The sequence below is a fragment of the Dipodomys merriami genome, unplaced genomic scaffold, assembly GCF_024711535.1.
Source record: "Dipodomys merriami isolate MVZ:Mamm:240054 unplaced genomic scaffold, mDipMer1.0.p SCAF_213, whole genome shotgun sequence".
Classification (NCBI taxonomy): Eukaryota; Metazoa; Chordata; class Mammalia; order Rodentia; family Heteromyidae; genus Dipodomys; species Dipodomys merriami.
In genome coordinates, this window is record NW_027203527.1 from 1,687,478 (window position 1) to 1,702,569 (window position 15,092).

Below are 15,092 nucleotides of genomic sequence, written 5' to 3' on the forward strand. Positions count from 1 at the left end.
TCAGTCTTCTTTCTTGAGGTGTGTGAGTTTGGGAAGACTGTGCTTGTTGACAAAAAGTGCCCTATGCCCCTGCTATTCTCAGTACATGATAATGAACTTGCACAGAAGGCACAGAGCTCTCACCAGTGATCAAACCAGGCTGTATGCCATGCAGGTTTGAGGGCAGAAAGCAGGGTGCCGAGGCACAGAGATTTGTGGATTGCTCCAAATGTTTTGAAAACTATATTTGAGAAGTATGATATTGATCTGTTCCTTGGGAGGGAAAGAAAAAAAAAAGCACGCTGAATAAAGGAAGGATCCCTGCTCAAAAGAGAAAACCCAATTAGGAGCAAAGTAGAAAAATCTGTACAAGATCACATAGATTCTGACTTCTCTCCCTCCTCCCATCCAGTGTCCCTGCTCTCTATAAATAGCTAAGAAAGCTAGATGGAATTAGACTGGGATGCTCTTAGAAGTAGACTGGATTAGATACTGAGATACTATGTGACTCAAAGGAAAGAAAAAGTCAGTTCAGGCTCTAGGGTAGTTGATTTGAAGATCAAGCCCTGAAGACCTTGTTTCTATTTCTTTGTTCTGATTTACCTGACTTCCTTGATAAAAAAAAAATTCCATTCAATTTGTCTATCAAAAAGTTGATTTCTCCTATGTCTTCCTTGTTTAGGAAATATTCACAAGTCTCTCCTGGGAACCTCTCCAATTGATGAGGATCCCTTGTTTATAGTCTTCCTTACAGTTATCCATGATAAACTCCCAAATCTAGTACATCCTAGTTGATCTAGTTTTGTAATCATCCAAGATCAATACCTGGATAATAGCTAGAGAACCATATATTAGAACTGGCCTATCAGAATACCTACTGAAACCAACATTAGAAAGTATTGTTTGAAAGCAAAATCAACCATTACTGCCCTAGTAGTTAGACATAACAGCCCACTCTGAAGCATGAACAGCAAGAAAAGAATCAGCATGGTAATCAGATAAAAATATTAAAAAAGGAGGTGGGGGAGGGAAGGGATAGTAAGAGAAAAAAATAGGAGAGGGTAACAAAGCTTGACAAGAAATGTACCCATTACCTTACCCATGTAACTGTAACCCCTCTATACAGCATCTTTAGAAAATATTAAAACAATAGCTAGCAGACAGAAGAAGAACAAAGACTATTTTCTTGGAGAAAATATAACTCGGGGCTAGAAAGTTGGCTCAGTGGTAGAGTGCTTGCCTCACATGCATGAGGCCCTGGGTTCCATTCCTCAGCACCACATAAGCAGAAAAAAGCTGGAAGTGGCGGTGTGGGCTCAAGTGGTAGGGTGCTAGCCTTGAGCTGAAGAGCTGTGCCCTGGCCCAGAATTCAGGCCCCACGACTGACAAAAAAAAAAAAAGGAAGAAAAGAAAATATAACTCAAGAAAATGGAACAAAATTTCCTCAAAGATACTCATTATAAGATAATTTTTTCCAAAATATACATTTAACAAAACAAGATTTTAAATTGGAGATTACACTGCAAATAAAATTAATTGAGTTTATAATTACTGGAGTTGACTAGACAGGACTATAGAATTGCTGATAGAGAAAAGCTTACTATATTGCAGAAAATGAAAAGAAAACTCAGTTAAACGCAATTGGACAATAGATAAGAAATATGCAGGATATAAAAAGATGATGAAACAAGGATAATTTGCTATCCTCAAGGGGAAGAACTCTTTCCAAATGAAACAAGAGAAACTTTCAGACACTCCATGCTGAGATGTTAGGTAATGAGGCTAGGTTTTGTGTAGAGATTGTTAGGAAAGTGGAGGAGAAAGGAAGGAAACAGGCCAGACTTGATCTTCCATAGGTGAGGACTGTTTGTTGAGATAGAGCAGTGAAGGTGGCACCGCCTTCCCGCGGGTTTGGAGACTGTGCAAGGAGGGGGTTTACAAACTAGGTTTTTATGAAGTCTGAGCAAGGAGGCAGAGGTTAATACAAAGGCCATTAGGTCTAAGATGGTGGGGGCGCTTTTTGGTTGGGATCACAATGGAATGTTTCCAGCCAGGCTTAGGTAGATTGCCCTGTCCGTGTCAGACAGTCTGTGCATATTTTTCTTTAGTGGCTTGCCTGACTTCTGTACACACTGGGGAAAAGAGGGTGGGAGTCAACCCTTCATATTCCATCTTTGGATACATAAGAAAGAATGGGCCAAGAGGGAAAGGCAAGTCCATCAGAGATCACATTGTATTATTCTATATTATACTTGTACAGTTCTGTGTTTTTCTTTTTCTTTTCCCTGCCCTATTCTTTCCCTCTCTCCTTTGCCTCTCTCTGTGTATATGAGATCCCATTATCTTAATTTTTTCCTCTCTCTATTCTCATTCCCTCCCTCCCTTGGTCTTTCTGCATAAGATCACATTCTATTGTTCTGTTATTATTCTTGTGCAGTTGTGTGTATTTAATTTTCTTTCTTTTACCTCCCTCCTCCCTCTCTGGGTTATTGGCATGCACTCAGAAATATGATGGTAATTGTATGTAAATTTTCCAAAGAGATTTCATCAGTTTAATGTATTTCTCGTCCATTGCGAGTTTGCTAAAATTTGCCATTTGATTATGGAAAGTTAAAATATTTATACCCCTTTATCCAGGAGTTCTACTTCTAGCAATTTGTGCAAAGTTTTATGAATCTATAGATGAGCAATGTTAATCATTGCAGCATTATTAGTCTGGCTGCCTCCTGGTTACACAACTTCTTAAAGCATCAGTTTCTCTATCTGTAAACTAGATTAATAATAGTACCAATCTATGGAGTTGTTGTCATAATTAAATGCCAGCTATATCTGGCATTAAATAAGTACTTATTAAAAAACTTTCTTTTGTTATTATTACTAGTAGGATATGATCTGCAGTATACTGTTAAGTAACTATAAAAAAATCAATCCAAAAATTTCTAGGACTTGGTAAAATTTCAAAAGTAAAACTTTTTTTTTGGTCAGTACTGGAGCTTGAACCCTGGGCTTGGGTGCTATCCCTGTGCTCTTCAGCTCAGGACGACATAAGCACAAAATGCTGGAAGTGGTGCTGTGGCTCAAGTGGTAGAGAACTAGCCTTGAGCTGAAGAGGCCCAGAGTTCAGGCCCCATGATGGGCAAAAAAAAAAAAAAAAAAAAAAAGAGTCTCATGGACTTTCCTGCTTAGGCTGGCTTTGAACCACGATCCTCAGATCTCAGCCTCCTGAGTAGTTAGGATTACAGGCGTGAGCCACCGACGCCTGGCTAAAGGTAAAACATTTTTTTTTTTAACTTTCAAAGAACCACCTGTTTAATAACATATAAATATCTTGATAAGAATGAACCAAAGTGACTTGGGAATCTAGGAGTTCTTCAGTAAATTATAACAACATGGTTACAGGTTTCTCCAGGTATTTTCTAAACTCAGCAAGCCACTGGGCACCAACTGCTCCATCCACAACTCGATGGTCACAGCTGAGTGTAACAGACATCATACTAGCCACATCAAATCCTTTTTCATTGTCTGCTGGAACTAGTTTATCCTCTGAAGCACCAATTGCCAAAATACACGCTTGAGGTGGGTTAATAATGGCAGAAAAATTTTTAATTCCAAACATTCCTAAATTGGAGATTGTAAAAGTTCCTCCCTGGAACTCATGTGGCTGCAGTTTACCCTCTCTTGCTTTGGTGGCTAAAGAAACAACATCATTAGCAATGGTTTCTAGTCCTTTTATGTGTGCATTAAACACAATGGGTGTGATGAGGCCTACAGGAGTACTGACTGCAACACTGACATCAACAACATGATTTTGTCTTATAACTGTGTCCATCCATGAAGAATTTGCTTCAGGAACTTTCAAACATGCCAGAGCTGAAGCTTTTATGATGAAGTCATTGACAGAAATTTTGCTTTTTCCTTCTAAAATCTTATTAAGTTCTTTCCGTACCAACAAAACTTCTCCCATATTTACATCAATAGAAAGGTAATAATGAGGTATAGTTTGCTTGGATTGCATTAATCTCTGTGCAATAACTCGATGAATGTTGCTGATTGGGATATCTGTGTAGACCCCTGTAGGAACTGGTGCCACACCTGGACTTGGGGGAGCCATAGCAGCTGCTGCAGCAGGAACAGCTTTAGAAGGCACAAAAGAGTCAATGTCCTTCTTGATGATTCTGCCCTCTGGTCCCGTCCCTTAAGGTAAAACATTTTTAATATAGCTTTTCTCTATAAGAAAATATAAAGATAACTAGCCCTATCAACATACCTAAAATATCATAACCTTTTAAAAAGATGTCTCTTGAAAACAGCAAATTTCAGAGATACATACAAAATAAAAATAAATAGCTATTACTTCATGCAATAATATACTTTTCTAAGATAATATTAATAAGTCTTAGTTCCTATAAACATAACCTATTGATATGTATGAATGAAAAGACTGAAAGGTATTAACATGTTAAATGCAGTAATATATAACCATGGTTACATCCCCAACAGGAACTGACAGTAAACACAAGTGTTTTTCCACAAAAGAAACCAAAAATTCAATGGTTAAGAGTCTTACAGGCTCTTTTGCTGAGCCTGGCTTCAAACCACAATCCTCACATCTCAGCCTCCTGAATAGCTAAGGTTAAAGATGTGAACCATTGGCACCCGACTGCCTGAAAAAGATAATTTTACAAAGAATATTTAGGGAAGGTAAAAGTCCAAATACCACATTATAGAATTATAAAAATTGAAGTTTATAAACGGCATGAGAATACAGAAAAAATGAGTCAAAAAAACCATTCCTCAAGTATATCTTTGAATTACTAATCATTTAAATATGTAATAGCAATTTAAAATATACTGTAACCCAACTGGGAAGAAGGAGATTATTTAATACACAAAACCATGATTTAATAAATGATTAGAGAACTGTAGATGTAGCCCAATGGTAGAATGTTTTGTCTAGAATGTGCAAGACACGAGATTTAATCTATTTTAGAGATCAAGGGATTAGGTCTTGAAAAAATATCAATCAGTGAAGTCTCATGCCATCCATTTGTCTGTCTGACTAATACATCTACGATCATAAAACTGAAAAGCATTCATGAATACTTCTTACTTTAGACCCAAGGCCCCAGGCTGAGGTGTCTCTCACTTAATATAGTGACCTGTAAAAACCAGTTTAGTTGCATTTTAGCTGGTTTTACTCGAACTGGTTTAGTTGCTTTTTAGCTGGTTTTACTTGCTTTTACTTGCTGGTTTACCCTCATTACTTTGGGAATTCAAACTGAATCAAGAATTACCAGCTAGCAGGTCACCAACAACTCACACCTGTAATCCTAGCTGCTTAGGAGGCTGAGATTGAGATCTGAAAATCATGATTTGAAGCCAGTCTGGTCAGGAAAGTCTATGAGGCCCTTATCTCCAATTAATCAAAAAGGCTGGAATTGGAACTGTGGCTCAAGTGGTAGAGTGCCAGCCTTGAGCAAATAGCTAAGGGAGAGTGTTCAGGTCTTGAGTTCAAGCCCCAGTACAAACTACCATCTGAATCATCGGTTCCCATTGGTTGTGTAATAATGTCAAAAAAAAGAAAAAGAAAAAAAGAGAGAAGTTCCCAAGATCATGAGCAAATTGCATCCAATAGCTTCTTTTATTACTCAACGGACACTTGATGGTCAGGTTTCTCAAGACTTCCCTTCAGCTGTACAAGTTGAAACAGTGGCAATCTCAAAGCAAGTCATTAAGGAAACACATCTTTTCTTGGATTCAAAAAAAGAAAAAGGAAAAAGTGATATTCTTGTTTTCATATTTTTTTTCTTTTTTTCTTTTTGCTAGTCCTGGGGCTAGAATTTAGGGCCTGGGCACTGTCTCTGAGCTTCTTTTGCTCAAGGCTAGCGCTCTACCACTTGAACCACAGCACCATTTCTGGCCTTTGCTGTTTATGCGGTACTGAGGAATCAAACCCAGGGCTTCATGCATGCTAGGTAAGCACTCTACCACTAAGCCACATTCCCAGCCCCTTGTTTTTATTAGTAACAATATAAAACTCTTCCAATCTATCCTTGGTTCCATGTTGTCGAATACCATATCTCCTTATGTAATTGTCCCCCTTCCCTCCTGTCCCGCCTCAGCCAGGTATTTCCTCATCTGTCAATTTTAAAAGGAAAATGCAGGATTTTGATAGTGTGCATTTTTTCCATGATAGACTGAGGGTGTAACATTTTATAAATTTAACATTTTATAAATATCCATAAAGGTTTTTACTTTTCTGGCTGTGTTGGAGGAGAGGACTGCAGCTAATTTCAAAGACCCATGCATACCTATGACAGGACCACAGCAAACCTTCTTCATGCGGGATAGACTTGAAGGAGGTGATGCTCTAAACCGTTCACAGCAGCAGCAGTGAGGTCTGTGTAGAGCTCTCCCTTCTAATTTGTTCCAAATCTTCAGTTAGTCAAAAAAGACCAAGAAAAAAATTTGTGGGAGGAATGCAGTCAAGAATTCAAGGTATGTGCTACAAAATTAAGAAAAGTGAGGGGAAAGAGTGAGTTGATCAAGGGCATTCTATTTGTAAACTTGCTTTATTCAATGGCAACTCCTTTCTATATAACTACTTAAAATAATTTTGAAAACTGCATCTGCAGTCCAATGTGCTGATGTATTCCTGTAATTCCGACACACAGGAGGCTGAGATCCTGAAGGATTGTTATTTTAAGGGAAACCTAGGCTAGACAGCAAGATCTTGTCTCAAAAAACCAAAACAAAAATTGCATTTGTACTGATCATGCATATTTTTTCCTTGTCATTATCCCCTAAACAATATAACAACTACTTGCTTATAATTTACATTGTATTAGTGATTATAAGTAATTGAAAGCCCACAGGAGTACGTATGTAAGTTCTATGCAAATACTGAACCATTTTGTATGGGATTTGAATACTGAGTAGGGATTTTGTTATGGAGTCAGGGGGGCAGGAACCAATGTTCTTGGATACTGAGGGATGATTATATATAGTGGTAGTGGTAGGATGTTTAATTTTGTTTCATTCCAGTGTTCATTCATTTTTGAAAGATCATTTCATGCAAGCTGAGGTGGATAGACTGTTCCTTGATGAAGTCACTGTTACACAAAAGAAGGATAATCAGGTCCTCAAAGGTAAACCAGAAACCAAAAATTAATAGAACACAACATTTTGTTCTTTTACATGCATAAATCTTCACTGTTTTAGGAATGTAAATGGTCTTTTCTCTAGTTTTTTTTTTTCAGTACATTATTGGCTTTTCTCAAACTGAAGACAGAAAGGGATTTGAGAAAGCACAAGAATTTTTCCCCAGGAAATACTATGTGTTGTATAACATTAATTATTTCATCTTTCTCTCCTATGAAACAGTAAAATTTATATCCTTAGTTAAGACTGTAGTGAGTGAACTCTTCTGTAGAAAAATGTGAAGATAGAGGCCATATGGAATGTCTAAACAATACAATAATCCAGATTTTACCCCAACCTCTTCTATGATATCACTTGTCACCAAAATAGCCAATAATCTTACATTTCCCAAGATCAGGATCCAGGCATAGCTCTGGTGATAACAAGACAGAATAAAAAGGAGATTGACATACCATCTTAAAAATAAAAATATATTATCCTGCCCATGTAATTGTAACCCCTCTGTACAGTATGTTCACAAATAAGATAAAATTAAATTAAAAAAAATAAAAATATAAAAACAATAGATCCTAAAGCAGTTTATTTTTGAAAGTAAAACATTGGACAGGGCCCTGTGAACTTCCTTCATAACTGTCCTTTTAAAAAATGCACCCACAAACATGAATAGCTTTTCTGTATGCTAACAATGAGAAAAGTGATATTGAAATCAGGAAATCACTCCTTTTGTAATAGCCTCAAAAAAAATATACTACCTAAGAATTACCTTATCCAAAGATGTAAGGAACCTCTATAATGAAAACTTTAAAAACCTGAAAAAGGAAATTAAAGCAGTCTCAAGGAAGTAGACAAAACATCCATGCTCCTGGATTGGAAGAATTAACATTGCAAAAATGGCAATACTGCCAAAATTATTTACAAATTCAATCAATACCCATTAATATCCCAACAACATTCTTTAGTGAAATAGAAGAAGCAATCCCAAAATTCATATGGAATAATAGAAGAGCCCATATAGGAAAAACAATCATTAGCAGGAAGAACAGGGCCGGAGGAATATCAATACCAAACTTCAAGCTGTATTATAAAGCCATAGTTATAAAAAACAGCTTGGTACTGGCACATGAACAGGCCTGAGGACCAATGGAATAGAACTGAAGACCCAGAAATGATCCCACAGGCCTATGGCCACCTAATCTTTAATAAGGGAGCCAAAAACACTAGATGGAAGAAAGACAGCTTCTTCAACAAATGGTGTTGGAAGAATAGGTTATACATGTCTAGAAAACTGAAGTTAGAGCCTTATATATCACTCTGCATCAGAATCAATTGCAAATGGATCAAAGACCTCAATGTAAGATCAGATACCCTGAATATATTACAGGAGAGGATAGGATTCTTAGGCACAGGTCAAAAATTCCTAAATAAAGATCCAGAAACACAACAAATCAAAGAAAGGGTAGATAAATGGAATTAAATTAAACTGCAGAGCTTCTGCATGGAAAGGGACATAGCTAGCAAGATAAATAGAAAGCGCAAGATTGGGAGAAAATCTTCACTAGCTATACATTAGACAAGGGCTTCATATCTAAAATATCCTTGGAACTCAAAAAATTAACCCCCCCAAAACAAATCCTCAAAGAAACAACCACCCTATTAAATAGTGGGCTGAAGAATTAGAAAGACACTTCTCTGATGAGGAAATAGGAATGGCCAAAAGACACATGAAGAAATGTTTAACATCTCTGGTCATAAAAGAAATGCAAATCAAATCAAAGGCCATTATCAAGAAAATATGCCTGTACCATGAAAGATAAGCTGGTGCCAGTTAAACCCAATTCCCTATTGTTTACCACATGACCAAGATGGCACCAGTTAGACCCAGTATCCTTATTTCATTCCCCACTGGTTTCATGTACATAAAATCAATCATTGATTTCTCAATGAGAGAGATGCATTGGCCCTTAGGACCATGAACCTAACCAAGCTACTTAAAACAAAGTTTGCAAAAGAGGCTCTCCTGGGCTAGACCTGTTTCATTAGCCTTAAACAATATGTCTTGCTTAAGGATGCACAGAGTGTTTGCCTGGATTGTTCCCATCTACAATTTAAGGAGTCTCTAGCAGTTAAAATTGGCTCCATATGACTGATACCAATGTACTCAAGAGGCATTGAACTTAAATATAGCCAGCAATCCTTTCCATGCCAGGCTGGGTAAGGTTTACAAATCTATGTACCACAGAAAGAATGTCACACAATGAAAGTCTTAGTTTCAGCAGATCCAAAGTGGCTTTCTACCAGAAATCTGACACATATGATGGAACCAGGCAGGAGTCCAGTCTATTTTTACTGTGGTGGAGGTGGTCAGGATGATGATGTAGGATCCCTTTCAGGTAGATACATAATTTTTAACTTTTTGAGGTGCTAGTAATCAAACCCAGAGTCTTGTGCATGCTGGGTAAGCACTGTGCCACCATGCTATGCCAGCCCTTAGTTTTTAAATATTTTTATGGAGGAAGGGATATAAAAAGACTTCTATATATAAAGTATGCATTGGCATGAAGTATGTAGTGCTCAGGAAAATTATAAAAATTATAACTGGGCCTCCTAACTATAATGTGACTGGTCACCCTAGCTACTCAGGAGTCTGAGATATGAGGATCATGGTTCAAAGCCAGTCTGGGCTGGAAAGTTCATGAGATTCCTACCTCCAATTAACCAACAAAAAGCCAGAAGTAGATGTGGCTCAAGTGGTAGAGTGCCAGCCTTGAGTTAAAAACCTCAGGGACAACACTCAGGCAATGTCACAGTATCCAGACCAAGTCAAACACACAAAATATATGGTAGCCCTGTGTTTATGCATTTACGAACCCTCTTCAATTGTATATTACCATGTGATCATTTCACAGTATTTAAATTTTACTTCAATTAATAAAAATCATGTTAAAAAGGTATACATTTTTTAAATCCTTGGGTAAAAGTGAAGACACTAAATCCTTCACTGGAGTGACTTAACAGGATAATCTCAATTTTGATTAAATCCAAGTATCTGACCTTAATCTCTTCTACCTTATAATGATAAACTTTTCTTGGAATGATATCTGAGCACATTCAGAAAGGAGGGGTTTATAAAAGGCCTACATGTTGGAAGCCAATATTTCCCATTTGGTTTTAAAACAGGAAGAATAGGAGAATTACATGTGGACTGGCACTGCACTAAGAGTCTGAACTTAACAAATGTAAGGAATCTCACACCATTCTTTGCTTTTTACAAAATGCATCTAATTGCAAAAAGTATTGAAATTTAGTTTTAATTTTAGTACATGGTACTGTACATCCTAACATATTGAGACCAAATTACATTACTCACAAAGAGTAGCCTTTTTCTTTTAAATCCTATTTTTTTTTGAAAAAAGCATTTTCAATGTTTTAAAAATATATTCCCAGTGGGAGTTTTTAGGGATAGTAATCTCATTACTCATAGTACAGTCAGGTTTTCAATTTCTGTCTGTAAGAAAGAGAAAGAAAGACATAGAAGTACCTTTATAGACCATGCCTTAGATTTTCCTGGTCCCTGGGTCCAGGATGAACTCCACCTTTTCTGACAGCTCATCCGTTTGCCCATCCTATTTTGCCGTGTCCTGGTGAGAGGACTTCCCATTGCTCCCACGCATGGCAATCGCCTTGCTCCCATACACAGCCTGCCTCTCCTGGTAAGAGGGCATTGCCATGTCCTGCTGAAAGGATGTCCCCTTCTCCCGCACATGGGAAGCCTCTTGCTCTCACACACAGCCCTGCCTGCCCTGGCTAGCTGGCATCTCCTTGTTGTCACACACAGCTGCATTGCTATGTCCTGGTGAGAGGCATACCTAGCACCCGGGGTGGGGGCAGAATCTCTTTCCTTTGGGTGTCTAAGAGGAGCTGAAATGAACCAAGCTTTTGCCAGTTTATCTTCACCCTTTCTAGGGCTAGATGAACTGTGCCTTTTTCTTTTGATTTCTTCCTGAGATAGAAAGTAAAGCAGTTTTAGACAGATAGAATGGACAATGTCTTTGATGGTGAGAGAAGAAAACCTTTACATTTAACTTTATGATACTTCACCCCAATTTCTAATAACAGAGAAGATTGAAATAAAAAAAAACTAAATTCTTAAAAAATTTTTTGTTAAGCCATATAACTCTTGGTTATAGTGCTAAGAGTGTTATGCATTAAAATACCAGATTACTCTGGACAAATTTATACAGGTGCATGCATACACACACACACACACACACACACACACACACACACACACGTGCACACACACACTTATGCACAAAAGTTAAGGTGCACTTAGATTTTTTTTTTTTTTTTTTTTGTCGGTCGTGGGGCTTGAACTCTGGGCCTGGGCGCTGTCCCTCAGCTCTTCAGCTCAAGGCGAGTGCTCTACCACTTGAGCTACAGCGCCACTTCTGGTTTTCTGGTGGTTTATTGGAGATAGGAGTCTCACAGTCTTTCCTGCCCGGGCTGGCTTTGAACCGAGATCCTCAGATCTCAGCCTCCTGAGTAGCTAGGATTACAGGCGTGAGCCACCAGTGCCCGGCTTGCACTTAGATTTTTTAAAGTGAATTCAGCTGTGTAAGTTCTCTGGACTTCCAGGAGCAAATAACACTATTTTGCCCAATGACAAAACCACATGGTCAGTGTTAGAAAAGCAAAAACTTAATAACAAATACATTGGCCAACAAATTTAAGACCTACATAGCTAAGAACAGAATATGATTAGACATTTTGTTAGCAAGGTATATTAGCATACAGTCGACTTTTGAACACTTGACTTGAATACTTTTTCCTCAAATACTCTCAATACTGTTAGGAAACTGAGCCATGAGGTTAGTAAAGAAAAAACAGAAAAACAATCTCAACAGGCCAGATCAACTCTAATGGGGAGCTGAAGAGGGATCTATGGTGACCTGAGGAGAGTCAGGAAACATGAACTATGGTGCAAAAATGGTGGCTGGGTGGCTTGGGGTCTAAACAGGGTCATGGTCAGGGGGCAAGGTTACAAGGAACTCTAGTTCAAAGAGTCTCTCAAAGTCATTGTACAGCTCTGGCAGGTCAAGTAACCTGTTGTCCAAGTCCCTGCCCCTGGTTCTGGGAATTTTAGGCATACCCATCCCCTAGGGGTGGGTCTGCACTTCTAAGAGTTTTTGGAAATGTCCTATCATCTACCACTTTGCCAAGATGGTGCTGGTTAAATCCAATTCTCTATTATCCACCATATGGCCAAAATGGCGCCAGTTAGACCTAGTATCTTTATTTTAATAAAGCATCTAGTAACCCCATGTTACACCAAGAAGGTTACTTAATTCATACAGAACTCCAAATTTGTAAAACATAATCTTATATTCTCTACCAAATTCCAAATTCCTTTCCCCTCTTTTTTTTTTCATGTAGGCCTTACTCTACTTTTCACCCATTTTAAAACACAGTACTTTACACATTATCAGTCTTTACCTTCTATCTTTCACCAAGCAAAGTTTGAGGGAAAACAATTTTTATGTAAAATAATTTTTATGTAAAAGCAGTCAGACAGCAACCTTTTAGCCCAGGAGGAATTGAGCAGTATCAAACAGTCTTACCTCTTAAATCAACACAGTTAATAATCGCTATCAAAGGTAAAGCAAATCCCAACATAGTTGCTGCTTTCTTACCTCTTAAATGAAACCACAATGGAAAACAATATATATTCACAGAAAATTAGCCCCTTATCTATCTGAACTGTTATCTATATGGAAAATACGAAAATCTGAACAAGTATTCCAGTTACGTTGCTAAACCAATCCTGAAACAATAAATGAAGGCAATTTTAAGAGTTTGCATGGAGAAGAGAACATATAGGGGAAAAAAGAAAAGGGAAACGAAAGCCTTAAAACTCAAGCCTATTTTCTTACTTGTAGATGTTCTCAAAGCCAATTAGAGAATTTCTACTTCCTATAATCCCTTCGTGGTTGCCACCATATTCAGATGAAGGTTACTGAAGTTTTTCTTTAAAGATAGGAACTCTTCACTTAGGGTCCTTGACTTTAATCGCAGAATAAGAACTTCTGGACAAGTCACAACGGTAAGAAAACTTGGCAGAGCTTTATTGAGTAAGTAAACAAGCAGACAAGGAGACAGACAAAAAGCAGACGAACAGACAAGCAGAAGAGCAGGGGCACACTAAGAGTGTAGGTGCTCTCACAAGGAGATAAAGAGAGACACACACAGCTCTTTGGCTGCTAGGGGTATTTAAACAGTAAAGGCAGGGAGTCTGACTTCAAAGTTATATAAAGATAGGTGTTTCATCTTTGCTCTAATCACTACTTTCTGAGTTTCTGGATGTTTGGGGGCATTTCTTGCAGGTAAGAATGCATCCTGCCATCAAACAGATCCTTATCCTTGAGATAAGGAAGGTACCTTAAGTTTAGGGGGAGCATTTCTCCCAGGAAGGCATGCGTCCTGTCAGACAAGTGTTAAGTCTTACAGTGAGGAATGCATCCCTCAGGAAGGAATGCATCCTATTGTCGCTCTTTGAAGCCAAGATGGCACTTCTAAATACCACATTTCTTAGTTCCCTTCACCAGGTCTCAGTTTCCTTAAGTTATTCTGTTTCATTTTTCCCAAATGACTTTGGTCCCTTAATCTTTTTTTCAGTTTATTATTTATCCTTTTATTGCTATTATTATTATTTTGGTCCCTTAATCTTAAGGGAAGTAGATGAAGGAATATCTCTGTTACTTGCTGTCAGCTTACCATACCTCATTTTTCCCCTACTGTACCCAGCTTCATTTCAGGCTTCCAATTGTGGCGCCCAAGGAAAACTCAGTGTCTTCAATTTTATCAGATAAATTATGAAATCTCCTTGTTAGAACTCTGGTACAAATGAGGATTCTGGTGCAATCGTTTTTAACCAAGTCTGAAATTCATTACTAGGGTATAATTCTTCTACATTGACCTCTCTTTGTTATATGTTACTCCACTTAATAATAGGTTACTGTTGCACATCTATGTTTTTGTAAGTAAGATAATATTTACTTCCTCACAATAAACTCAAATTCAGATTTCAAAATCACAAGTGATTAACCAAGGCCTTTGGTTAGGTATTTAGTGTCCTCCAAAACTAAGCAGCAAGCCTGGGGGGTTATTTCTCAAACGAAGAGTCAATGACTCCATACATAAAAGAGGGCATGGATTTATTCCAACCCCCGGAAAAGCATTGCAAAATGCTTCATACATAGCTGCAGTCTGCACTTTGAATGTCTTGGTAATAAGTTCATGAGGCCTAAGTTACTGAGAGGGCAGGCCTCTGAACTGTCATGGGGGTTAGCATCCAGAGATTTCCCCCCAATACATTCAGGGCCTTTCACATGTTAGGCAAGCACTCGATGACTGAGTCATACCACAGCTCATTTTTTTGAGGGGGTACTAGGATATGAAATCAGGGCCTCATGCTTACTTGGCAAGTGCTCTACCACTTGACACATGCCTCACACTTCAAATAATTTTTAAAGCTTCTAAAGGATTTGCTGCTTCCTATACATCAAATCAATAGATGTATAATTAATGTGGTAGACTAGTACAATGTGTTATAAAAATTTTTTTTAAAGCAAGATCTCTGCTAATTTTGGCCAAGAACAGGAAAGCTAGCCTAGCCACGAGACAAGAAGGAGAAGGCACAGTGCTGGTCCTCTAGATAAAAGTAAATTGCTTCTGGTGTTCCATGTAGATAAGAAAGCCAGCATTTGTCAGGTCAGGAGCTATGTCCCAGTTGAAATGCCTCTCCTGGATTGCCCTGATGAAGGTTCTACTCTTAGGAACATAGCTGCAACAGGATGTAGATTAACTACCTGTGTAGGTCTGTGATAATCCTCAGACATTTGCTGAAATCCATAAGCCCGTGTCATTGGCCAACAGTGAATGATATGACTAACCTA

At 38.1% G+C, this 15,092-nt stretch overlaps 1 protein-coding gene across 1 annotated transcript; it reads right to left on the bottom strand.

Moving 5' to 3' along the window:
* Nucleotides 1-3,279: 3,279 nt before the first annotated feature.
* Nucleotides 3,280-10,868, bottom strand: LOC138834401 (dihydrolipoyllysine-residue acetyltransferase component of pyruvate dehydrogenase complex-like). The gene is made up of 4 exons (XM_070033037.1): nt 10,773-10,868; nt 7,472-7,552; nt 6,291-6,414; nt 3,280-4,173 (listed from the first exon to the last, which is right to left on the bottom strand). Exons 1-4 carry the CDS (start codon nt 10,866-10,868, stop codon nt 3,359-3,361), a joined length of 1,116 nt encoding a protein of 371 aa, XP_069889138.1. The 3' UTR covers nt 3,280-3,358.
* Nucleotides 10,869-15,092: the final 4,224 nt, after the last annotated feature.